This window comes from Lathyrus oleraceus, chromosome 6, assembly GCF_024323335.1.
Source record: "Lathyrus oleraceus cultivar Zhongwan6 chromosome 6, CAAS_Psat_ZW6_1.0, whole genome shotgun sequence".
In the NCBI taxonomy this organism is placed as follows: Eukaryota; Viridiplantae; Streptophyta; class Magnoliopsida; order Fabales; family Fabaceae; genus Lathyrus; species Lathyrus oleraceus.
Genome location: NC_066584.1, coordinates 100,697,111 through 100,723,889, shown reverse-complemented (window position 1 = coordinate 100,723,889; position 26,779 = coordinate 100,697,111). Strand labels below are relative to the sequence as shown.

Genomic DNA, 26,779 nt, shown 5'->3' with positions numbered 1-26,779 from the left:
ATGGGGAGGTCTGAGAAGAAAAAGAGAACGAAACTGGAGAAAGCTCAAAGAATTGAGTTCGATAAAAAAATGGAGAAATATTATCAGGCGTTAATGAAGACAGAAGAAAGAACCACAAGAGAACTGAGGCAAAAATTAGGTTATTAAGAAAAGCTTGAGAAAGAATCCATGATAATGGCAGAATCCAGGTGATATTGATTTTCTTCCAATATTTTTTTTTCATATTGCTTTTATAACTTAGATTTTAATTATTTTTTTGATACTCAGCAGTTTTGACCCGCGTTTTATTATGGAAAAGACGCAAGACAGAGAAAAAACCATCCAAAAAGTTAGAATCTTGGAGGATGAGATTCAGGAACTCTCCACTTCCCCCAATTCTGAAACTATGAAGGTTAGGTAAAAAACAATTTAATTTTTATCAGATTATGATAAGTGCGTGAAAAACAATTTTGATTTTTAGTATTAATTTAGTTTTATTATAAATTATCGTCCAGACGGGCACTCTCTGTCCACTTTTTTAATAAATATAGTGAAAATATATAGGATATTGTTTTATTTAATGTTAATTGGAAGTTATATAAGAACTTAATAGTAGGAAGTTATGTGAAATGGGATAATAGTGGTTTCAATAGAAACTACTAGAAGTTATTGTGTAAGTTATCCAAGAATAAGATAGGTAGAAAAATAGGTTACACCAAAACCAAGTTTTCCCTTTATATATACTAGCATCCAGAGGGACACTCTGTGCCCGTCTGTCCGTTTTTTTAATAAACATACGTGAAAATATATACGATATTATTTTATTTAATGTTAATTTTAATCGAAAGTTATATAAGAAGTTAATAGTAGGGAGTTATGTTAAAGATAATAATAGTGGTTTCTAAACAAGTTATTAGAAGTTATTAGGTAAGTTATCTAAGGGTAAAATTGGTATAAAAAAATTAGGCTACACCAAAACCAAGTAGTTTTCCTTGAGAAGTAAGGAACAAAACTTTGATGTACTCTTGATGAAAAGCCATACGATACACAATAAACTTAAAGAAAAAATACTTTCTATTTGATTAATGGTCACATAAGTAATGAACATATTAATATAAAAGTAAAAACATCAATAAAGAGATGCTTCTACAAAAACAAAATCCCAAAAATAAGAGGGAGAAGGACCAAGAAGTGACTTTGTTTGTGTGGAAGGATGCCAATGATATGTGAGATCTTAATGTTATAAATTAAGATATGACACATACTATAAATAATATTCATCACTATATGATAAACACAATTCAATCATACCTCTCTCTCTCTCTCACACACATATTTTATAACTCGCGATATCACTCTCACTCCATATTTCATAGATATCACTCTCCTCCGTCATTCATGGGGAGGTCTGGGAAGAGAAAGAGAACAAGTCTGGAGAAAGTTCAAAGAATTGAGTTCAATAAAAAAATGGAGAAACATTATCAGGCGTTAATGAAGACGGAAGAAAGAACCACAAGAGAACTGAGGCAAACATTAGGTTATTAAGAATAGCTTGAGAAAGAATCCATGATAATGGCAGAATCAAGGTGATGTTGATTTTCTTCCAATATTTATTTTTTTCATATTGCTTTAATAACTTTGATTTTAATTTTTTTTTATATTCAGAAGTTTTGTCCCGTGTTTTATTATGGAAAAGACGCAAGACAGAGAAAAACCCATGAAAAAGTTAGAATCTTGGAGGATGAGATTCAGGAACTCTCCACTTCCCCCAATTATGAAACTATGAAAGTTAGAGAAAAATCAATTTAATTTTTATAAGATTATGATAAGTGTGTGAAAAACAATTTTGATGTTTAGTGTTAATTTAAATTTATTATAAACTAGCGTCCAGACGGGCACTCTCTGTATGTTTTTTTAATAAATAGAGTGAAAATATATACGATATTGTTTTATTTAATGTTAATTGGAAGTTATATAAGAAGTTAATAGTAGGAAGTTATGTGAAATGGGATAATAATGGGTTCAATAGAAGTTACTAGAAGTTATTATGTAAGTTATCTAAGAGTAAGATAGGTAGAAAAATAGGTTACACCAAAACCAAGTTTTCCCTTTATATATACTAGTATCCAGAAGGACATTCTGTGCCCGTCTTTCTGTTTTTTTAATAAACATACGTGAGAATATATACGATATCATTTTATTTAATGTTAATTTTATTCGGAAGGTATATAAGAAGTTAATAGTAGGAAGTTATGTGAAAGATAATAAGAGTGGTTACAATACAAGTTTTTAAAAGTTATTAGGAAAATTATCTAAGGGTACAATTGGTAAAAAAAATAGGCTACACCAAAACCAAGTATTTTTTCTTGAGAAGTAAGCAACAAAACTTTGATGTACTCTTGATGAAAATCCCTTTGATGCACAATAAAGTTAAAGAAAAAATATTTGCTATTTGATTAATGGTCACATAAGCAATGAACATATTAATATAAAAGTAAAAACATCAATAAAGAGATGCTTCTACAAAAACAAAATCCCAAAAATAAGAGGGAGAAGGACCAAGAAGTGACTTTGTTTGTGTGGAAGGAAGCCAATGATACGTGAGATCTTAATGTAAAAAATTAAGAAATGACACACACTATAAATAATATTCACCACTATATGATAAACACAATTCAATCATACCTCTCTCTATCACACACATTTTACAACTCTCGATATCACTCTCCCGCCTTCATTCATAGATATCACTCTCCTCCATCATTCATGGGGAGGTATGGGATGAGAAAGAGAACAAGACTGGAGAAAGCTCAAAGAATTGAGTTCGATAAAAAAATGGAGAAAGATTATCAGGCGTTAATGAAGACGAAAGAAAGAACCACAAGAGAACTGAGGCAAACATTAGGTTATGAAGAAAAGCTTAAGAAAGAATCCATGATAATGGCAGAATCAGGTGATATTGATTTTCGTCCAATATTTTTTTTTTCATATTGCTTTTATAACTTTGACTTTTTTTTATTTTTTATATTCAGCAGTTTTGACCCGCGTTTTATTATGGAAAAGACGCAAGACAGAGAAAAAACCATGCAAAAAGTTAGAATCTTGGAGGATGAGATTCAGGAACTCTCCACTTCCCCCAATTCTGAAACTATGAAAGTAAGGAAAAAAACAATTTAATTTTTATAAGATTATGATAAGTGCGTGAAAAACAATTTTGATGTTTAGTATTAATTTAGTTTTATTATAAATTATCGTCCAGACGGGCACTCTCTGTCAGTTTTTCTAATAAATATAGTGAAAATATATACAATATTGTTTTATTTAATGTTAATTGGAAGTTATATAAGAACTTAATAGTAGGAAGTTATGTGAAATGGGATAATAGTGGTTTCAATAGAAGTTACTAGAAGTTATTATGTAAGTTATCTAAGAGTAAAATTGGTAAAAAAATAGGTTACACCAAAACCAAGTTTTCCCTTTATATTTACTAGCCTCCAGACGGAAACTCTGTGCCTGTCTATTCGCTTTTTTAATAAACATACGTGAAAATATATACGATATTATTTTATTTAATGTTAATTTTTTTCGGAAGGTATATAAGAAGTTAATAGTAGGAAGTTATGTGAAAGATAATCATAGTGGTTTCTATAGAAGTTATAAGAAGTTATTAGGTAAGTTATCTAAGGGTAAAATTGGTAAGAATAAATACGCTACACCAAAACCTAGTAGTTTTCCTTGAGAAGTAAGCAACAAAACTTTGATGTACTCTTGATGAAAAGCCATACGTTGCACAATACACTTAAAGAAAAAATATTTTCTATTTGATTAATGGTCACATAAGTAATGAACATATTAATATAAAGGTAAAAACATCGATAAAGAGATGCTTCTACAAAAACAAAATCCAAAAAATAAGAGGGAGAAGGACCAAGAAGTGACTTTGTTTGTGTGGAAGGATGCCAATGATATGTGAGATCTTAATGTTATAAATTAAGATATGACACATACTATAAATAATATTCATCACTATATGATAAACACAATTCAATCATACCTATTTCTCTCTCACACACATTTTATAACTCTCGATATCACTCTCCCTCCATCATTCATAGATATCACTCTCCTCCATCATTCATGGGGAGGTCTGGGAAGAGAAAGAGAACAAGACAGGAGAAAGCTCAAAGAATTGAGTTCGATAAAAAATGGAGAAAGATTATCAGGTGTTAATGAAGACCGAAGAAAGAACCACAAGAGAACTGAGGCAAACATTAGGTTATTAAGAAAAGCTTGAGAAAGAATCCATGATAATGGCAGAATCAAGGTGATATTGATTTTCTTCCAATATTTTTTTTTCATATTGCTTTTATAACTTTGATTTTAATTTTTTTTTTATATTCAGAAGTTTTGACCTGCGTTTTATTATGGAAAAGACGCAAGACAGAGAAAAAACCATGCAAAAAGTTAGAATCTTGGAGAATGAGATTCAGGAACTCTCCACTTCCCCCAATTCTGAAACTATGAAAGTTAGGTAAAAAACAATTTAATTTTTATAAGATTATGATAAGTGTGTGAAAAACAATTCTGATGTTTAGTATTAATTTAGTTTTATTATAAACTAGCGTCCAGACGGGAACTCTCAGTCTGTTTTTTAAGAAATATAGTGGAAATATATACGATATTGCTTTACTTAATGTTAATTGGAAGTTATATAAGAAGTTAATAGTAGGAAGTTATGTGAAATGGGATAATAGTGGTTTCAATAGAAGTTAATAGAAGTTATTGTGTAAGTTATCTAAGAGTAAGATAGGTAGAAAAATAGGTTACACCAAAACCATGTTTTCCCTTTATATATACTAGCATCCAGACGGACACTCTGTGCCCGTTTGTCCGTTTTTTTAATAAACATACGTGAAAATATATACGATTATTTTATTTAATGTTAATTTTAATTGGAAGTTATATAAGAAGTTAATAGTAGGGAGTTATGTTAAAGATAATAATAGTGATTTCAATACAAGTTATTAGAAGTTATTAGGTAAGTTATCTAAGGGTAAAATTGGTAAAAAAAAGTTAGGCTACACCAAAACCAAGTAGTTTTCCTTGAGAAGTAAGCATCAAAACTTTGATGTACTCTTGATGAAAAGCCATACGATACACAATAAACTTAAAGAAAAAATATTTTTTATTTGATTAATGGTCACATAAGTAATGAACATATTAATATAAAGGTAAAAAAATCGATAAAGAGATGCTTCTACAAAAACAAAATCCCAAAAATAAGAGGGAGAAGGACCAAGAAGTGACTTTGTTTGTGTGGAAGGATGCCAATGATATGTGAGATCTTAATGTTATAAATTAAGATATGACACATACTATAAATAATATTCATCACTATATGATAAACACAATTCAATCATACCTATTTCTCTCTCACACACATTTTATAACTCTCGATATCACTCTCCCTCCATCATTCATAGATATCACTCTCCTCAATCATTCATGGGGAGGTATGGGTTGAGAAAGAGAACCAGAATGGAGAAAGCACAAAGAATTGAGTTCGATAAAAAAATGGAGAAAGATTATCAGGTGTTAATGAAGACCGAAGAAAGAACCACAAGAGAGCTGAGGCAAACATTAGGTTATTAAGAAAAGCTTGAGAAAGAATCCATGATAATGGCAGAATCAAGGTGATACTGATTTTCTTCCATTATTTTTTTTTCATATTGCATTTATAACTTTGATTTTAATTTTTCTTTTTTTTGATATTCAGAAGTTTTGACCTGCGTTTTATTATGGAAAAGACGCAAGACAGAGAAAAAACCATGCAAAAAGTTAGAATCTTGGAGAATGAGATTCAGGAACTCTCCACTTCCCCCAATTCTGAAACTATGAAAGTTAGGTAAAAAACAATTTAATTTTTATAAGATTATGATAAGTGTGTGAAAAACAATTCTGATGTTTAGTATTAATTTAGTTTTATTATAAACTAGCGTCCAGACGGGAACTCTCAGTCTATTTTTTAATAAATATAGTGGAAATATATACGATATTGTTTTACTTAATGTTAATTGGAAGTTATATAGGAAGTTAATAGTAGGAAGTTATGTGAAATGTGATAATAGTGGTTTCAATAGAAGTTAATAGAAGTTATTGTGTAAGTTATCTAAGAGTAAGATAGGTAGAAAAATAGGTTACACTATAACCAAGTTTTCCCTTTATATATACTAGCATCCAGACGGACACTCTGTGCCCGTTTGCCCGTTTTTTTAATAAACATACGTGAAAATATATACGATATTATTTTATTTAATGTTAATTTTAATCGGAAGTTATATAAGAAGTTAATAGTAGGGAGTTATGTTAAAGATAATAATAGTGGTTTCAATACAGGTTATTAGAAGTTATTAGGTAAGTTATCTAAGGGTAAAATTGGTAAAAAAAAATTAGGCTACACCAAAACCAAGTAGTTTTCCTTGAGAAGTAAGCAACAAAACTTTGATGTACTCTTGATGAAAAGCCCTACGATACACAATATACTTAAAGAAAAAATATTTTCTATTTGATTAATGGTCACATAAGTAATGAACATATTAATATAAAAGTAAAAACATCAATAAAGAGATGCTTCTACAAAAACAAAATCCCAAAAATAGGAGGGAGAAGGACCAAGAAGTGACTTTGTTTGTGTGGAAGGATGCCAATGATATGTGAGATCTTAATGTTATAAATTAAGATATGACACATACTATAAATAATATTCATCACTATATGATAAAAACAATTCAATCATACCTCTTTCTCTCTCACACCCATTTTATAACTCTCGATATCACTCTCCCTCCATCATTCATAGATATCACTCTCCTCCATCATTCATGGGGAGGTCTGGGAAGAGAAAGAGAACAAGACAGGAGAAAGCTCAAAGAATTGAGTTCGATAAAAAATGGAGAAAGATTATCAGGTGTTAATGAAGACCGAAGAAAGAACCACAAGAGAACTGAGGCAAACATTAGGTTATTAAGAAAAGCTTGAGAAAGAATCCATGATAATGGCAGAATCAAGGTGATATTGATTTTCTTCCAATATTTTTTTTTCATATTGCTTTTATAACTTTGATTTTAATTTTTTTTTATATTCAGAAGTTTTGACCTGCGTTTTATTATGGAAAAGACGCAAGACAGAGAAAAAACCATGCAAAAAGTTAGAATCTTGGAGAATGAGATTCAGGAACTCTCCACTTCCCCCAATTCTGAAACTATGAAAGTTAGGTAAAAAACAATTTAATTTTTATAAGATTATGATAAGTGTGTGAAAAACAATTCTGATGTTTAGTATTAATTTAGTTTTATTATAAACTAGCGTCCAGACGGGAACTCTCAGTCTGTTTTTTACGAAATATAGTGGAAATATATACGATATTGCTTTACTTAATGTTAATTGGAAGTTATATAAGAAGTTAATAGTAGGAAGTTATGTGAAATGGGATAATAGTGGTTTCAATAGAAGTTAATAGAAGTTATTGTGTAAGTTATCTAAGAGTAAGATAGGTAGAAAAATAGGTTACACCAAAACCATGTTTTCCCTTTATATATACTAGCATCCAGACGGACACTCTGTGCCCGTTTGTCCGTTTTTTTAATAAACATACGTGAAAATATATACGATTATTTTATTTAATGTTAATTTTAATTGGAAGTTATATAAGAAGTTAATAGTAGGGAGTTATGTTAAAGATAATAATAGTGATTTCAATACAAGTTATTAGAAGTTATTAGGTAAGTTATCTAAGGGTAAAATTGGTAAAAAAAAGTTAGGCTACACCAAAACCAAGTAGTTTTCCTTGAGAAGTAAGCATCAAAACTTTGATGTACTCTTGATGAAAAGCCATACGATACACAATAAACTTAAAGAAAAAATATTTTTATTTGATTAATGGTCACATAAGTAATGAACATATTAATATAAAGGTAAAAAATCGATAAAGAGATGCTTCTACAAAAACAAAATCCCAAAAATAAGAGGGAGAAGGACCAAGAAGTGACTTTGTTTGTGTGGAAGGATGCCAATGATATGTGAGATCTTAATGTTATAAATTAAGATATGACACATACTATAAATAATATTCATCACTATATGATAAACACAATTCAATCATACCTATTTCTCTCTCACACACATTTTATAACTCTCGATATCACTCTCCCTCCATCATTCATAGATATCACTCTCCTCCATCATTCATGGGGAGGTATGGGTTGAGAAAGAGAACCAGAATGGAGAAAGCACAAAGAATTGAGTTCGATAAAAAAATGGAGAAAGATTATCAGGTGTTAATGAAGACCGAAGAAAGAACCACAAGAGAGCTGAGGCAAACATTAGGTTATTAAGAAAAGCTTGAGAAAGAATCCATGATAATGGCAGAATCAAGGTGATACTGATTTTCTTCCATTATTTTTTTTTCATATTGCATTTATAACTTTGATTTTAATTTTTCTTTTTTTTGATATTCAGAAGTTTTGACCTGCGTTTTATTATGGAAAAGACGCAAGACAGAGAAAAAACCATGCAAAAAGTTAGAATCTTGGAGAATGAGATTCAGGAACTCTCCACTTCCCCCAATTCTGAAACTATGAAAGTTAGGTAAAAAACAATTTAATTTTTATAAGATTATGATAAGTGTGTGAAAAACAATTCTGATGTTTAGTATTAATTTAGTTTTATTATAAACTAGCGTCCAGACGGGAACTCTCAGTCTATTTTTTAATAAATATAGTGGAAATATATACGATATTGTTTTACTTAATGTTAATTGGAAGTTATATAGGAAGTTAATAGTAGGAAGTTATGTGAAATGTGATAATAGTGGTTTCAATAGAAGTTAATAGAAGTTATTGTGTAAGTTATCTAAGAGTAAGATAGGTAGAAAAATAGGTTACACTATAACCAAGTTTTCCCTTTATATATACTAGCATCCAGACGGACACTCTGTGCCCGTTTGCCCGTTTTTTTAATAAACATACGTGAAAATATATACGATATTATTTTATTTAATGTTAATTTTAATCGGAAGTTATATAAGAAGTTAATAGTAGGGAGTTATGTTAAAGATAATAATAGTGGTTTCAATACAGGTTATTAGAAGTTATTAGGTAAGTTATCTAAGGGTAAAATTGGTAAAAAAAAATTAGGCTACACCAAAACCAAGTAGTTTTCCTTGAGAAGTAAGCAACAAAACTTTGATGTACTCTTGATGAAAAGCCCTACGATACACAATATACTTAAAGAAAAAATATTTTCTATTTGATTAATGGTCACATAAGTAATGAACATATTAATATAAAAGTAAAAACATCAATAAAGAGATGCTTCTACAAAAACAAAATCCCAAAAATAGGAGGGAGAAGGACCAAGAAGTGACTTTGTTTGTGTGGAAGGATGCCAATGATATGTGAGATCTTAATGTTATAAATTAAGATATGACACATACTATAAATAATATTCATCACTATATGATAAAAACAATTCAATCATACCTCTTTCTCTCTCACACCCATTTTATAACTCTCGATATCACTCTCCCTCCATCATTCATAGATATCACTCTCCTCCATCATTCATGGGGAGGTCTGGGAAGAGAAAGAGAACAAGACAGGAGAAAGCTCAAAGAATTGAGTTCGATAAAAAATGGAGAAAGATTATCAGGTGTTAATGAAGACCGAAGAAAGAACCACAAGAGAACTGAGGCAAACATTAGGTTATTAAGAAAAGCTTGAGAAAGAATCCATGATAATGGCAGAATCAAGGTGATATTGATTTTCTTCCAATATTTTTTTTCATATTGCTTTTATAACTTTGATTTTAATTTTTTTTTATATTCAGAAGTTTTGACCTGCGTTTTATTATGGAAAAGACGCAAGACAGAGAAAAAACCATGCAAAAAGTTAGAATCTTGGAGAATGAGATTCAGGAACTCTCCACTTCCCCCAATTCTGAAACTATGAAAGTTAGGTAAAAAACAATTTAATTTTTATAAGATTATGATAAGTGTGTGAAAAACAATTCTGATGTTTAGTATTAATTTAGTTTTATTATAAACTAGCGTCCAGACGGGAACTCTCAGTCTGTTTTTTAAGAAATATAGTGGAAATATATACGATATTGCTTTACTTAATGTTAATTGGAAGTTATATAAGAAGTTAATAGTAGGAAGTTATGTGAAATGGGATAATAGTGGTTTCAATAGAAGTTAATAGAAGTTATTGTGTAAGTTATCTAAGAGTAAGATAGGTAGAAAAATAGGTTACACCAAAACCATGTTTTCCCTTTATATATACTAGCATCCAGACGGACACTCTGTGCCCGTTTGTCCGTTTTTTTAATAAACATACGTGAAAATATATACGATTATTTTATTTAATGTTAATTTTAATTGGAAGTTATATAAGAAGTTAATAGTAGGGAGTTATGTTAAAGATAATAATAGTGATTTCAATACAAGTTATTAGAAGTTATTAGGTAAGTTATCTAAGGGTAAAATTGGTAAAAAAAAGTTAGGCTACACCAAAACCAAGTAGTTTTCCTTGAGAAGTAAGCATCAAAACTTTGATGTACTCTTGATGAAAAGCCATACGATACACAATAAACTTAAAGAAAAAATATTTTTTATTTGATTAATGGTCACATAAGTAATGAACATATTAATATAAAGGTAAAAAAATCGATAAAGAGATGCTTCTACAAAAACAAAATCCCAAAAATAAGAGGGAGAAGGACCAAGAAGTGACTTTGTTTGTGTGGAAGGATGCCAATGATATGTGAGATCTTAATGTTATAAATTAAGATATGACACATACTATAAATAATATTCATCACTATATGATAAACACAATTCAATCATACCTATTTCTCTCTCACACACATTTTATAACTCTCGATATCACTCTCCCTCCATCATTCATAGATATCACTCTCCTCCATCATTCATGGGGAGGTATGGGTTGAGAAAGAGAACCAGAATGGAGAAAGCACAAAGAATTGAGTTCGAATAAAAAATGGAGAAAGATTATCAGGTGTTAATGAAGACGGAAGAAAGAACCACAAGAGAGCTGAGGCAAACATTAGGTTATTAAGAAAAGCTTGAGAAAGAATCCATGATAATGGCAGAATCAAGGTGATACTGATTTTCTTCCATTATTTTTTTTTCATATTGCATTTATAACTTTGATTTTAATTTTTCTTTTTTTTGATATTCAGAAGTTTTGACCTGCGTTTTATTATTGAAAAGACGCAAGACAGAGAAAAAACCATGCAAAAAGTTAGAATCTTGGAGAATGAGATTCAGGAACTCTCCACTTCCCCCAATTCTGAAACTATGAAAGTTAGGTAAAAAACAATTTAATTTTTATAAGATTATGATAAGTGTGTGAAAAACAATTCTGATGTTTAGTATTAATTTAGTTTTATTATAAACTAGCGTCCAGACGGGAACTCTCAGTCTGTTTTTTAATAAATATAGTGGAAATATATACGATATTGTTTTACTTAATGTTAATTGGAAGTTATATAGGAAGTTAATAGTAGGAAGTTATGTGAAATGGGATAATAGTGGTTTCAATAGAAGTTAATAGAAGTTATTGTGTAAGTTATCTAAGAGTAAGATAGGTAGAAAAATAGGTTACACTACAACCAAGTTTTCCCTTTATATATACTAGCATCCAGACGGACACTCTGTGCCCGTTTGTCCGTTTTTTTAATAAACATACGTGAAGATATATACGATATTATTTTATTTCATGTTAATTTTAATCAGAAGTTATATAAGAAGTTAATAGTAGGGAGTTATGTTAAAGATAATAATAGTGGTTTCAATACAGGTTATTAGAAGTTATTAGGTAAGTTATCTAAGGGTAAAATTGGTAAAAAAAATTAGGCTACACCAAAACCAAGTAGTTTTCCTTGAGAAGTAAGCAACAAAACTTGGATGTACTCTTGATGAAAAGCCCTACGATACACAATATACTTAAAGAAAAAATATTTTCTATTTGATTAATGGTCACATAAGTAATGAACATATTAATATAAAAGTAAAAACATCAATAAAGAGATGCTTCTACAAAAACAAAATCCCAAAAATAAGAGGGAGAAGGACCAAGAAGTGACTTTGTTTGTGTGGAATGATGCCAATGATATGTGAGATCTTAATGTTATAAATTAAGATATGACACATACTATAAATAATATTCATCACTATATGATAAAAACAATTCAATCATACCTCTTTCTCTCTCACACCCATTTTATAACTCTCGATATCACTCTCCCTCCATCATTCATAGATATCACTCTCCTCCATCATTCATGGGGAGGTCTGGGAAGAGAAAGAGAACAAGACAGGAGAAAGCTCAAAGAATTGAGTTCGATAAAAAAATGGAGAAAGATTATCAGGTGTTAATGAAGACGGAAGAAAGAACCACAAGAGAACTGAGGCAAACATTAGGTTATTAAGAAAAGCTTGAGAAAGAATCCATGATAATGGCAGAATCAAGGTGATATTGATTTTCTTCCAATATTTTTTTTTCATATTGCTTTTATAACTTTGATTTTAATTTTCTTTTGTTTTATACTCAGAAGTTTTGACCTGCATTTTATTATGGAAATGACACAAGACAGAGAAAAAACCATGCAGAAAGTTAGAATCCTGGAGAATGAGATTCGGGAACTCTCCACTTCCCCCAATTCTGAAACTATGAAAGTTAGCTAAAAAACAATTTAATTTTTATAAGATTATAATAAGTGTGTGAAAAACAATTCTGATGTTGAGTATTAATTTAGTTTTATTATAAACTAGCGTCCATACAGGCACTCTCAGTCTGTTTTTTAATAAATATAGTGAAAATATATACGATATTGTTTTACTTAATGTTAATTGGAAGTTATATAAGAAGTTAATAGTAGGAAGTTATGTGAAATGGGATAATAGTGGTTTCAATAGAAGTTAGTAGAAGTTATTGTGTAAGTTATCAAAGAGTAAGATAGGTAGAAAAATAGGTTACACCAAAACCAAGTTTTCCCTTTATATATACTAGCATCCAGACGGACACTCTGTGCCCGTTTGTCCTTTTTTTTAATAAACATACGTGAAAATATATATGATATTATTTTATTTAATGTTAATTTTAATCGTAAGTTATATAAGAAGTTAATAGTAGGGAGTTATGTTAAAGATGATAATAGTGGTTTCAATACAAGTTATTAGAAGTCATTAGGTAAGTTATCTAAGGGTAAAATTGGTATAAGAAAATTAGGCTACACCAAAACCAAGTAGTTTCCTTGAGAAGTAAGGAACAAAACTTTGATGTAGTCTTGATGAAAAGCCCTACGATACACAATAAACTTAAATAAAAACTATTTTCTTTTTGATTAATGGTCACATAAGTAATGAACATATTAATATAAAAGTAAAAACATCAATAAAGAGATGCTTCTACAAAAACAAAATCCCAAAAATAAGAGGGAGAAGGACCAAGAAGTGACTTTGTTTGTGTGGAAGGATGCCAATGATATGTGAGATCTTAATGTTATAAATTAAGATATGACACGTACTATAAATAATATTCATCACTATATGATAAACACAATTCAATCATACCTCTTTCTCTCTCACACACATTTTATAACTCTCGATTTCACTATCCCTCTATCATTCATAGATATCACTCTCCTCCATCATTCATGGGGAGGTCTGGGAAGAGAAAGAGAACAAGACAGGAGAAAGCTCAAAGAATTGAGTTCGATAAAAAAATGGAGAAAGATTATCAGGTGTTAATGAAGACGGAAGAAAGAACCACAAGAGAACTGAGGCAAACATTAGGTTCACTACGCCAAAAACTGGAATAGACAGCGCCCCTTAGAGGGCGGTTTATTACAAAAGCGCACTCTAAAGTAAACAGAAAAAATAAGGAGCATACTATTGGAATAGACAGCGCACTTTAGAGGGCGCTTTTGTAACAAAGCGCACTCTAAAGTGAAGCGAAAAAATAATGAGGAAATGGAGGGACACCAATAGAGGACGCTTTATTGAAAGCGCCCTCTAAGGGTAACCTTAGAGGGCGCTTCTAAAAAAGCGCTCTCTATGTCCATGTACATTTCCAGTTTATAAAGCGCTTTTGGAAAGCCTTAGAGAGCGCTTTTAGAAGCGCCCTCTTAGGCCCCCTTTAGAGGGCGCTTTTGTAACTAAGCGCCCTCTAAAGTGGAGCCAAAAAAAAATGGAGGGACAACAATAGAGGGCGCTTTTGTGAAAGCGCCCTCTAAGGTTACCCTTAGAGGGCGCTTTTGAAAAAGCGCTCTCTAAGTCCATGTACATTTCCAGTTTAGAAGGCGCTTTTGGAAAGCCTTAGAGAGCGCTTTCAGAAGCGCCCTCTTAGGCCCCCTTTAGAGGGCGCTTTTTTTAAAAAGCGCCCTCTAAGGTCCCCTTTAGTAAACATTAAAATTATAACATATACTGCATGTCTCTTTATTTTCCCTCTCTATAAGCTATTTCGTTTACGTAACTGGGTTTTCTCTCAACTGCGATTACTCTCTACTGCGATTACTCTCGTCCTCCGTTCGTTCTCCCTCCCTCACCGTCATCGTCGTCGTTCGTTCTCCCTCCCTCACCGTTCACGTTCACTGCGTTAACCTCTTCCACCGTCACTGTTCACTTTCTTCTCCATCGTTACCGTCACCTTTAAGGTATTTCTCTTCTCCATCGTTACCGTTCACTTTCTTCATGTGTTTGATTAGGGCATTTTCTAAACTTAGTTTTTCATTTTGTGCATTATGTTGATTAATGTTGTTTAGGGCAAACTGAGTTTTTTATTTTTGATTGAAAACTGATATATTTGAAGTGTGTTTGAGCTTGTGCTTGGAAGTTTGATGATTATGGATGCAAGTTTGTTCATGTTCCAAACACCATAAGTTTGCATTGGTCTTTTGCATGCAGTAGGTGTGTGTGAGTAAATGTGTATGCAGTAAGTTTGTGCATGCAGTAAATGTGTTCACGTATTAAATCATTGTCTTACTTGGGTCTTATTGAATCATTTCTATATTACAGATAAAATGGCTAACCAAGACGATACCCATGCCGCGAATGAATCACGTAATAATGTTGAAAAAGAAATCAAACGAGGATTGACTGTTATGAAGTCAATCATTCGTGCAAGAGACAAGGGTGTAAAATTTGAAGTACATTGGAGTGCTGAAGACCAACTAATTGAGCCTAACGGTTCAATGTTGGCAAGTTACATTGGTTTCCTTGTTCGCCAACATATTCCGATTACATGTGATAATTGGAGAAGTCCGGACTTGAAGGTTGGCAAGGAAAAAATATGGTCGGAGATACAGGTACTTACCATATATTGTTATATGTTTTTTTGTTGACTATTTGTTAACCATATATTGTTATAATATTACTTTATAAAAACACACTCCATTTGTATGTTTTTTAGAGATCCTTTCACATCGATGAAAGCCGGCAAAAATATTGTATTCAATTGGCCGGAAAAAGACTCCGAGGATTTCGATCCTTTTTGTGCAACAAATTTCTCAAGGATGAGGAAGGAAAATTTGTTGAAGGAGAACGGCCAATGAAGTATGCCGAGATTATTTCAGCCGATGAATGGGATAACTTTGTCGCCAAACGAAGAAACGAAAAATTCCATGTAATGTCTATTAATTATGGTATTATACAATTGTTAAGTTACTTGGTTCTAATATGCCTTAAACTTTTTTATCTAGGAAGTAAGCGACATAAATAGGAAAAGGGCATCAAAACCCGCATATCCGTACAAAAAAGGGCGTACGGGTTATGCACGGTTACAACAAAAAATTGTGAGTATATTCAAATGCTATGAGCTTATACATTGTCACAATATGTTATAATTGATGATCTTATAATCTAATTCAATGTGTAGCTAGCCGAGGAGAAAAGTGACGCAACATCTCTTCCGGACCACGTATTATGGAAGGCTGCTCGGGTTGGGAAGGATGGGGCTGTCGTTGAAGCGGTCCAAAATGTTTATGACGAATGTGTAAGTATATGTAACATTATTTCTTTAATTATATCGAAAATTTTGTTAGACATATAATTCATTTTTAATCTCCTCTAATAATATTTCAGGAGACTTTATCCCAAACCGTACCTTCAACCGAGGTCCAGGATTGCAGGAGCGTACTTAGTCGAGTACTAAATGTTCCTGAGTATTCCGGTCGTGTGAGGGGTAAGGGTTTTGGTGTGACTCCGTCGTCATTTTATAAAAAAACCAAAACAAAAAATCCTACCAACAAAGAGGTGATGGAGACCTTGGCGGAGTTAAGGGCACAAGTACTCCAACTGCAAAACGAGAATGCAAGGTATAGAGAGGAAAGGTGCGCTTCCGAGGCAAAAGATACTAGTGACCGAGCTAGTATCAATCATCAACCGAAATTTCCCGAGGTAATTATATATGTTATTATGAAATTAAAATAGCACTTTTTTACTTGACACATATACAAGTTAACAATAACATTTATTATTGGTTTAGGGCATTTCACCTTGTCAGCTGTATCTATCGTCACCAACTTATCGCATGGTTGGCAAGGGAAAAGTGCACAATACTTCGGGTGAATTACTTCACCATAATCCCCTCCCGGTGGGATTTATGAAAGTTTCGGTTGACCTCGTATTAGATACGGACGCCCGTCTACCATTACCCGACGTTGTTTCAGAGACAACGTTGATGCGAGATGCAGTCGGATCCTTTGTTGGTTGGCCGTCAGATCTAATTTTCCCTGATGCCGAGGTATATATGTTCTAAATGATTATGAATATTTAGAATTCACATTTCAATTCAGCTACAATTATGATATTTAATCAATCCTTATTACATGGTAATGTTAGACTCCTACAAGACCCACCCCTAAAGCTGGTAAAGGGATTTCAAGACGCATCGAGTCGGTTGCATCTCAAAAAGAGGTACAAATATATATACCCATTGAATTATATACACAACGATTCTTTTGCATCACAAAAAGTAATGATTTATTTTATATGAATTTTTAGGTTCCCGGTCGAAAGTTGAAAAGCGATGGTAAGGATATTCCAACGAAGGATATTCCAACGACGGCCGGGACAAAATCTCAAATTATGATGCGTCTTGAGAAAATGGTGGAAGAGTCCGATATTATGGACGGGTCCATTCGTAGTATAGATTTTGATGAAGGTGTTTTCGGAAAAGCTCATTTCGAAATAATTGGAAAGGAGGACATGCAACAACTTTTTGAGCACGACGAATTGGGCATCGCTATCATTCATACATACATATGGTACTCCGATCAATCTATAATTTACTTAGTTGAACAATTTATTTACACATTTCAATGAGTAGTCTAATATTTATTATGTTTCTATTTAAGGTATATGTATGACAAATTGATGCGGGGAACTGAATTGTGTAACCGTTTCAATTTTATTGCTGCTTCCCGTGTCAACGCAACGTTAATATCGAAAAATCCAACATCCGTAAAGAATGATCTAGTCGATAGATTCATGGCGGCCGGCGATAATACTACACGCAGTTTGTATTTTTTACCGTTTAATTATGGCAACGGGTTAGATTTTCTTTCTAATAATTTCATTCTAATCTATGTATATCTTTTACGTAGAAAATTTTCATTCATCTAAATTTTTGTTTTATTTTACAGTGGCCACTGGGTGTTGGTTGCTATGAATCTTTCGAGACTAATAGTGTATTATCTCGATTCGTTATCGGGTGATTGGAGTAAATATCCGGGTTTGAAGAAGACGGTTGACACGTAAGTGAAATTCCCCTAAATATTCGTGTGTATTTCTATATTTAATTATGTCTGTCAGATTGATCTCAATATACGTTTTTATTTTGTTAGGGCAATAATAAAATTTAGATCGAAAAAGAATTACCGCATTAGGAAGGACATTACCTGGGTCAGAGTTCAGGTATATATTAAGTATCTTATTTTTGCTTATAATAGTGTTTGTTTTTTTGCTTATAATAGTGTTTGTAAGAAATTAACTATATATATATTGTTTGTTTTTCTGTGTAGTGTCCTCAGCAAAATAATTCGGTCGATTGCGGATTTTTTGTATTGAGATTTATGAGAGATATCATTGCATTGAATCGTATAGACATCCCAAAAATGGTATGGAATAATAACTTAGGGTTTATTTTAATATTATCGGATAACTAATCTAATTTGTTACTAAATCATGAATATGTTTTATTCTCTTAATTGTAGTACTTTGAGGAATACAAATCTTACTCAAGAGCTCATTTGGATGAAATGAAGGATGAATTGTGTCAATTCATTGTTGATCAAAGAATCATATAGCTAGGTTGTATATTGTTGTACATATATGTATGGAATGTTGTTGTTGTATGCTGTTGTTGTATATATGTTGTATATTGTTGTTGTACTTTTACTAAATCATGAATATGTTGTTGTATATTATTGATCAAAGAATCATATATTAATGTTGTATATATGGAGGATTAATGTTGTATATAAATGGATTCATGTTGTATATATCAATGGATTAATGGTGTATAACATTGGATTAAAGGATGAAATCAATATGAATTTTACACTTTTGCAGCATGCGAACAGGTTATCAATTAAATATCCACTGTTTTTCAAACAAATTTTTTTAAAATAACTAACACTTTAGAGGGCGCTTTCTGTAGGAAGCGCCCTCTAAACACTTTACATTGAGAACTTTAGAGGGCGCTTTGTCCAGAAAGCGCCCTCTAAACACTTTACATTGACAACTTTAGAGGGCGCTTTCTGCAGAAAGCGCCCTCTAAAGTGTTAGTTATTTTAAAAAAATAAGCGCCCTCTAAACACTTTACATTGACAACTTTAGAGGGCGCTTTTTCCAGAAAGCGCCCTCTAAACACTTTACATTGACAACTTTAGAGGGCGTTTTTTCCAGAAAGCGCCCTCTAAGGTGTCCCTTTATGGACCACTCCAGAGGGCGCTTTTTTCATAAAGCGCACTATAATGTGGGCCTTTAGACAGTGCTTTCTCCAGGAAAACAAAGCGCTGTCTTTACCTATGCCAGCGCCAGATTAGAGGTCGCTTAAAAGCGCTGTTATAGGCCAAAATAAGCGACCTCTTTTCCCTTATTTGGCGTACTGGTTATTAAGAAAAGCTTGAGAAAGAATCCATGATAATGGCAGAATCAAGGTGATATTGATTTTCTTCCAATATTTTTTTTTCATATTGCTTTTATTACTTTGATTTTAATTTTCTTTTTTTTGATATTCAGAAGTTTTGACCTGCATTTTATTATGGAAATAACACAAGACAGAGAAAAAACCATGCAGAAAGTTAGAATCCTGGAGAATAAGATTCGGGAACTCTCCACTTCCCCCAATTCTGAAACTATGAAAGTTAGCTAAAAAACAATTTAATTTTTATAAGATTATAATAAGTGTGTGAAAAACAATTCTGATGTTGAGTATTAATTTAGTTTTATTATAAACTAGCGTCCATACAGGCACTCTCAGTCTGTTTTTTAATAAATATAGTGAAAATATATACGATATTGTTTTACTTAATGTTAATTGGAAGTTATATAAGAAGTTAATAGTAGGAAGTTATGTGAAATGGGATAATAGTGATTTCAATAGAAGTTAGTAGAAGTTATTGTGTAAGTTATCTAAGAGTAAGATAGGTAGAAAAATAGGTTACACCAAAACCATGTTTTCCCTTTATATATACTAGCATCCAGACGGACACTCTGTGCCCGTTTGTCCTTTTTTTTAATAAACATACGTGAAAATATATATGATATTATTTTATTTAATGTTAATTTTAATCGTAAGTTATATAAGAAGTTAATAGTAGGGAGTTATGTTAAAGATGATAATAGTGGTTTCAATACAAGTTATTAGAAGTCATTCGGTAAGTTATCTAAGGGTAAAATTGGTATAAAAAAATTAGGCTACACCAAAACCAAGTAGTTTCCTTGAGAAGTAAGGAACAAAACTTTGATGTACTCTTGATGAAAAGCCCTACGATACACAATAAACTTAAAGAAAAACTATTTTCTTTTTGATTAATGGTCACATAAGTAATGAACATATTAATATAAAAGTAAAAACGTCAATAAAGAGATGCTTCTACAAAAACAATATCCCAAAAATAAGAGGGAGAAGGACCAAGAAGTGACTTTGTTTGTGTGGAAGGATGCCAATGATATGTGAGATCTTAATGTTATAAATTAAGATATGACACATACTATAAATAATATTCATCACTATATGATAAACACAATTCAATCATACCTCTTTCTCTCTCACACACATTTTATAACTCTCGATTTCACTATCCCTCTATCATTCATAGATATCACTCTCCTCCATCATTCATGGGGAGGTCTGGGAAGAGAAAGAGAACAAGACAGGAGAAAGCTCAAAGAATTGAGTTCGATAAAAAAATGGAGAAAGATTATCAGGTGTTAATGAAGACGGAAGAAAGAACCACAAGAGAACTGAGGCAAACATTAGGTTATTAAGAAAAGCTTGAGAAAGAATCCATGATAATGGCAGAATCAAGGTGATATTAATTTTCTTCCAATATTTTTTTTTCATATTGCTTTTATAACTTTGATTTTAATTTTCTTTTTTTTGATATTCAGAAGTTTTGACCTGCATTTTATTATGGAAAGGACACAAGACAGAGAAAAAACCATGCAGAAAGTTAGAATCCTGGAGAATGAGATTCGGGAACTCTCCACTTCCCCCAATTCTGAAACTATGAAAGTTAGCTAAAAAACAATTTAATTTTTATAAGATTATAATAAGTGTGTGAAAAACAATTCTGATGTTGAGTATTAATTTAGTTTTATTATAAACTAGCGTCCATACAGGCACTCTCAGTCTGTTTTTTAATAAATATAGTGAAAATATATACGATATTGTTTTACTTAATGTTAATTGGAAGTTATATAAGAAGTTAATAGTAGGAAGTTATGTGAAATGGGATAATAGTGGTTTCAATAGAAGTTAGTAGAAGTTATTGTGTAAGTTATCTAAGAGTAAGATAGGTAGAAAAATAGGTTACACCAAAACCATGTTTTCCCTTTATATATACTAGCATCCAGACGGACACTCTGTGCCCATTTGTCCGTTTTTTTAATAAACATACGTGAAAATATATATGATATTATTTTATTTAATGTTAATTTTAATCGTAAGTTATATAAGAAGTTAATAGTAGGGAGTTATGTTAAAGATGATAATAGTGGTTTCAATACAAGTTATTAGAAGTCATTCGGTAAGTTATCTAAGGGTAAAATTGGTATAAGAAAATTAGGCTACACCAAAACCAAGTAGTTTCCTTGAGAAGTAAGGAACAAAACTTTGATGTACTCTTGATGAAAAGCCCTACGATACACAATAAACTTAAAGAAAAACTATTTTCTTTTTGATTAATGGTCACATAAGTAATGAACATATTAATATAAAAGTAAAAACATCAATAAAGAGATGCTTCTACAAAAACAAAATCCCAAAAATAAGAGGGAGAAGGACCAAGAAGTGACTTTGTTTGTGTGGAAGGATGCCAATGATATGTGAGATCTTAATGTTATAAATTAAGATATGACACATACTATAAATAATATTCATCACTATATGATAAACACAATTCAATCATACCTCTTTCTCTCTCACACACATTTTATAACTCTCGATTTCACTATCCCTCTATCATTCATAGATATCACTCTCCTCCATCATTCATGGGGAGGTCTGGGAAGAGAAAGAGAACAAGACAGGAGAAAGCTCAAAGAATTGAGTTCGATAAAAAAATGGAGAAAGATTATCAGGTGTTAATGAAGACGGAAGAAAGAACCACAAGAGAACTGAGGCAAACATTAGGTTATTAAGAAAAGCTTGAGAAAGAATCCATGATAATGGCAGAATCAAGGTGATATTAATTTTCTTCCAATATTTTTTTTTCATATTGCTTTTATTACTTTGATTTTAATTTTCTTTTTTTTGATATTCAGAAGTTTTGACCTGCATTTTATTATGGAAATAACACAAGACAGAGAAAAAACCATGCAGAAAGTTAGAATCCTGGAGAATAAGATTCGGGAACTCTCCACTTCCCCCAATTCTGAAACTATGAAAGTTAGCTAAAAAACAATTTAATTTTTATAAGATTATAATAAGTGTGTGAAAAACAATTCTGATGTTGAGTATTAATTTAGTTTTATTATAAACTAGCGTCCATACAGGCACTCTCAGTCTGTTTTTTAATAAATATAGTGAAAATATATACGATATTGTTTTACTTAATGTTAATTGGAAGTTATATAAGAAGTTAATAGTAGGAAGTTATGTGAAATGGGATAATAGTGGTTTCAATAGAAGTTAGTAGAAGTTATTGTGTAAGTTATCTAAGAGTAAGATAGGTAGAAAAATAGGTTACACCAAAACCATGTTTTCCCTTTATATATACTAGCATCCAGACGGACACTCTGTGCCCATTTGTCCGTTTTTTTAATAAACATACGTGAAAATATATATGATATTATTTTATTTAATCTTAATTTTAATCGTAAGTTATATAAGAAGTTAATAGTAGGGAGTTATGTTAAAGATAATAATAGTGGTTTCAATACAAGTTATTAGAAGTTATTAGGTAAGTTATCTAAGGGTAAAATTGGTATAAGAAAATTAGGCTACACCAAAACCAAGTAGTTTCCTTGAGAAGTAAGCAACAAAACTTTGATGTACGCTTGATGAAAAGCCCTACGATACACAATAAACTTAAAGAAAAACTATTTTCTTTTTGATTAATGGTCACATAAGTAATGAACATATTAATATAAAAGTAAAAACATCAACAAAGAGATGCTTCTACAAAAACAAAATCCCAAAAATAAGAGGGAGAAGGACCAAGAAGTGACTTTGTTTGTGTGGAAGGATGCCAATGATATGTGAGATCTTAATGTTATAAATTAAGATATGACACATACTATAAATAATATTCATCACTATATGATAATCACAATTCAATCATACCTCTTTCTCTCTCACACACATTTTATAACTCTCGATTTCACTATCCCTCTATCATTCATAGATATCACTCTCATCCATCATTCATGGGGAGGTCTGGGAAGAGAAAGAGAATAAGACTGGAGAAAGCTCAGAGAATTGAGTTCGATAAAAAAATGGAGAAAGATTATCATGCGTTAATGAAGACGGAAGAAAGAATCACAAGAGAACTGAGGCAAACATTAGGTTATTAAGAAAAGCTTGAGAAAGAATCCATGATAATGGCAGAATCAAGGTGATATTGATTTTCATCCAATTTTTTTTTTCATATTGCTTTTATAACTTTCATTTTAATTTCTTTTTTTGATATTCAGCAGTTTTAACCCGCGTTTTATTATGGAAAAGACGCAAGACAGAGAAAAAAAATGCAAAAAGTTAGAATCTTGGAGGATGAGATTCAGGAACTCTCCACTTCCCTCAATTCTGAAACTATGAAAGTTAGGTAAAAAACAATTTAATTTATATAAGATTATAATAAGTGTGTGAAAAACAATTCTGATGTTTAGTATTAATTTAGTTTTATTATAAACTAGCGTCCAGACGGGAACTCTCAGTCTGTTTTTTAATAAATATAGTGGAAATATATACGATATTGTTTTACTTAATGTTAATTGGAAGTTATATAAGAAGTTAATAGTAGAAAGTTATGTGAAATGGGATAATAGTGGTTTCAATAGAAGTTAATAGAAGTTATTGTGTAAGTTATCTAAGAGTAAGATAGGTAGAAAAATAGGTTACACCAAAACCAAATTTTCCCTTTATATATACTAGCATCTAGACGGAGACTCTGTGCCCGTTTGTCTGTTTTTTTAATAAACATACGTGAAAATATGTACGATATCACTTTCTTTAATGTTAATTTTAATCGAAAGTTATATAAGAAGTTAATAGTAAGAAGTTATGTGAAAGATAATAATAGTGGTTTCAATACAAGTTATTAGAAGTTATTAGGTAAGTTATCTAAGGGTAAAATTGGTATAAAAAAATAGGCTACACCAAAACCAAGTAGTTTCCTTGAGAAGTAAGCAACGAAACTTTGATGTACTCTTGATGAAAAACCCTACGATACACAATAAACTTAAAGAAAAACTATTTTCTATTTGAGTAATGGTCACATAAGAAATGAACATATTAATATAAAAGTAAAAACATCAATAAAGAGATGCTTCTACAAAAACAGAATCCCAAAAATAAGAGGGAGAAGGACCAAGATGTGACTTTGTTTGTGTGGAAGGATGCCAATGATATGTGAGATCTTAACGTTATAAATTAAGATATGACACATACTATAGATAATATTCATCACTATATGATAAACACAATTCAATCATACTTCTCTCTCTCACTCACACATTTTATAACTCTCGATATCACTCTCCCTCCATCATTCATAGATATCACTCTCCTCCATCATTCATGGGAGGTCTCGGAAGAGAAAGAGAATAAGACTGGAGAAAGCTCAAAGAATTGAGTTCGATAAAAAAATGGAGAAAGATTATCAGGTGTTAATGAAGACGGAAGAAAGAACCACAAGAGAACTTAGGCGAACATTAGGTTATTAAGAAAAGCTTGAGAAAGAATCCATGATAATGGCAGAATCAAGGTGATATTGATTTTCTTCGAATATTTTTTATTCATATTGCTTTTATAACTTTGATTTTTTTTTATATTCAGAAGTTTTAACCCGTGTCTTATTATGGAAAAGATGCAAGACAGAGAAAAACCCATGCAAAAAGTTAGAATCCTGGAGAATGAGATTCAGGAACTCTCCACTTCCCCCAATTCTGAAACTATGAAAGATAGGTAAAAAATAATTTAATTTTTATAAGATTATGATAAGTGTGTGAAAAACAATTCTGATGTTTAGTATTAATTTAGTTTTATTATAAACTAGCGTCCAGACGGGAACTCTCAATCTGTTTTTTAAGAAATATAGTGGAAATATATACGATATTGTTTTACTTAATGTTAATTGAAGGTTATATAAGAAGTTAATAGTAGGAAGTTATGTGAAATGAGATAATAGTGGTTTCAATAGAAGTTAGTAGAAGTTATTGTGTAAGATAGGTAGAAAAATAGGTTACACCAAAACCATGTTTTCCCTTTATATATACTAGCATCCAGACGGACACTCTGTGCCCGTTTGTCCGTTTTTTAAATAAACATACGTGAAAATATATACGATATTATTTTATTTAATGTTAATTTTAATCGAAAGTTATATAAGAAGTTAGTAGTAGGGAGTTATGTTAAAGATAATAATAGTGGTTTCAATACAGGTTATTAGAAGTTATTAGGTAAGTTATCTAAGGGTAAAATTGATAAAAAAAAATTAGGCTACACCAAAACCAAGTAGTTTTCCTTGAGAAGTAAGCAACAAAACTTTGATGTACTCTTGATGAAAAGCCCTACGATACACAATATACTTAAAGAAAAAAATATTTTCTATTTGATTAATGGTCACATAAGTAATGAACATATTAATATAAAAGTAAAAACATCAATAAAGAGATGCTTCTACAAAAACAGAATCCCAAAAATAAGAGGGAGAAGGACCAAGATGTGACTTTGTTTGTGTGGAAGGATGCCAATGATATGTGAGATCTTAATGTTATAAATTAAGATATGACACATACTATAAATAATATTCATCACTATATGATAAACACAATTCAATCATACCTCTTTCTCTCTCACACACATTTTACAACTCTCGATATCACTCTCCCTCCATCATTCATAGATATCACTCTCCTCCATCATTCATGGGGAGGTCTGGGAAGAGAAAAAGAACAAGACAGGAGAAAGCTCAAAGAATTGAGTTCGATAAAAAAATGGAGAAAGATTATCAGGTGTTAATGAAGACGGAAGAAAGAACCACAAGAGAACTGAGGCAAACATTAGGTTATTAAGAAAAGCTTGAGAAAGAATCCATGATCATGGCAGAATCAAGGTGATATTGATTTTCTTCCAATTTTTTTTTCATATTGCTTTTATAACTTTGATTTTAATTTTTTTTTTTTTTTTCAGAAGTTTTGACCTGCATTTTATTATGGAAAAGACACAAGACAGAGAAAAAACCATGCAGAAAGTTAGAATCCTGGAGAATGAGATTCGGGAACTCTCCACTTCCCCCAATTCTGAAACTATGAAAGTTAGCTAAAAAACAAATTATATTTTATAAGATTATAATAAGTGTGTGAAAACAATTTTGATGTTCAGTATTAATTTAGTTTTATTATAAACTAGCGTCCAGATGGGAACTCTCAGTCTGTTTTTAAATAAATATAGTGGAAATATATACGATATTGTTCTACTTAATGTTAATTGGAAGTTATATAAGAAGTTAATAGTAGGAAGTTATGTGAAATGGGATAATAGTGGTTTCAATAGAAGTTAATAGAAGTTATTGTGTAAGTTATCTAAGAGTAAGATAGGTAGAAAAATAGGTTACACCAAAACCAAGTTTTCCATTTATATATACTAGCATCCAGACGGACACTCTGTGCCCGTTTGTCCGTTTTTTTAATAAACATACGTGACAATATATACGATATTATTTTATTTAATGTTAATTTTAATCGAAAGTTATATAAGAAGTTAGTAGTAGGGAGTTATGTTAAAGATAATAATAGTGGTTTCAATACAGGTTATTAGAAGTTATTAGGTAA

General features: G+C 31.2%; 1 protein-coding gene across 1 annotated transcript; it reads left to right on the top strand.

Moving 5' to 3' along the window:
* On the top strand, positions 1-26,271 carry LOC127094217 (uncharacterized). Its single transcript, XM_051033076.1, has 15 exons — positions 1-128; positions 271-391; positions 1,645-1,767; positions 1,864-1,883; positions 3,012-3,135; positions 3,572-3,650; positions 4,095-4,254; positions 4,382-4,510; positions 5,756-5,884; positions 7,125-7,253; positions 8,497-8,625; positions 9,865-9,993; positions 11,239-11,367; positions 24,783-24,911; positions 26,139-26,271. The coding sequence occupies exons 1-15, from the start codon at positions 1-3 to the stop codon at positions 26,269-26,271; spliced, it is 1,791 nt and encodes a 596-aa protein (XP_050889033.1).
* The last annotated feature ends 508 nt before the right edge of the window (positions 26,272-26,779 follow it).

Excerpts from the sequence above, each read along its gene's own strand:
- LOC127094217 (XM_051033076.1), top strand. The coding sequence starts at position 1 with ATGGGGAGGTCTGAGAAGAAAAAGAGAACGAAACTGGAGAAAGCTCAA. Across the intron at positions 129-270 it reads AGAACCACAAGAGAACTGAG|TTTTGACCCGCGTTTTATTA; the intron begins GCAAAAATTAGG and ends GATACTCAGCAG. Across the intron at positions 4,255-4,381 it reads AGAACTGAGGCAAACATTAG|AAGTTTTGACCTGCGTTTTA; the intron begins GTTATTAAGAAA and ends TTTTATATTCAG.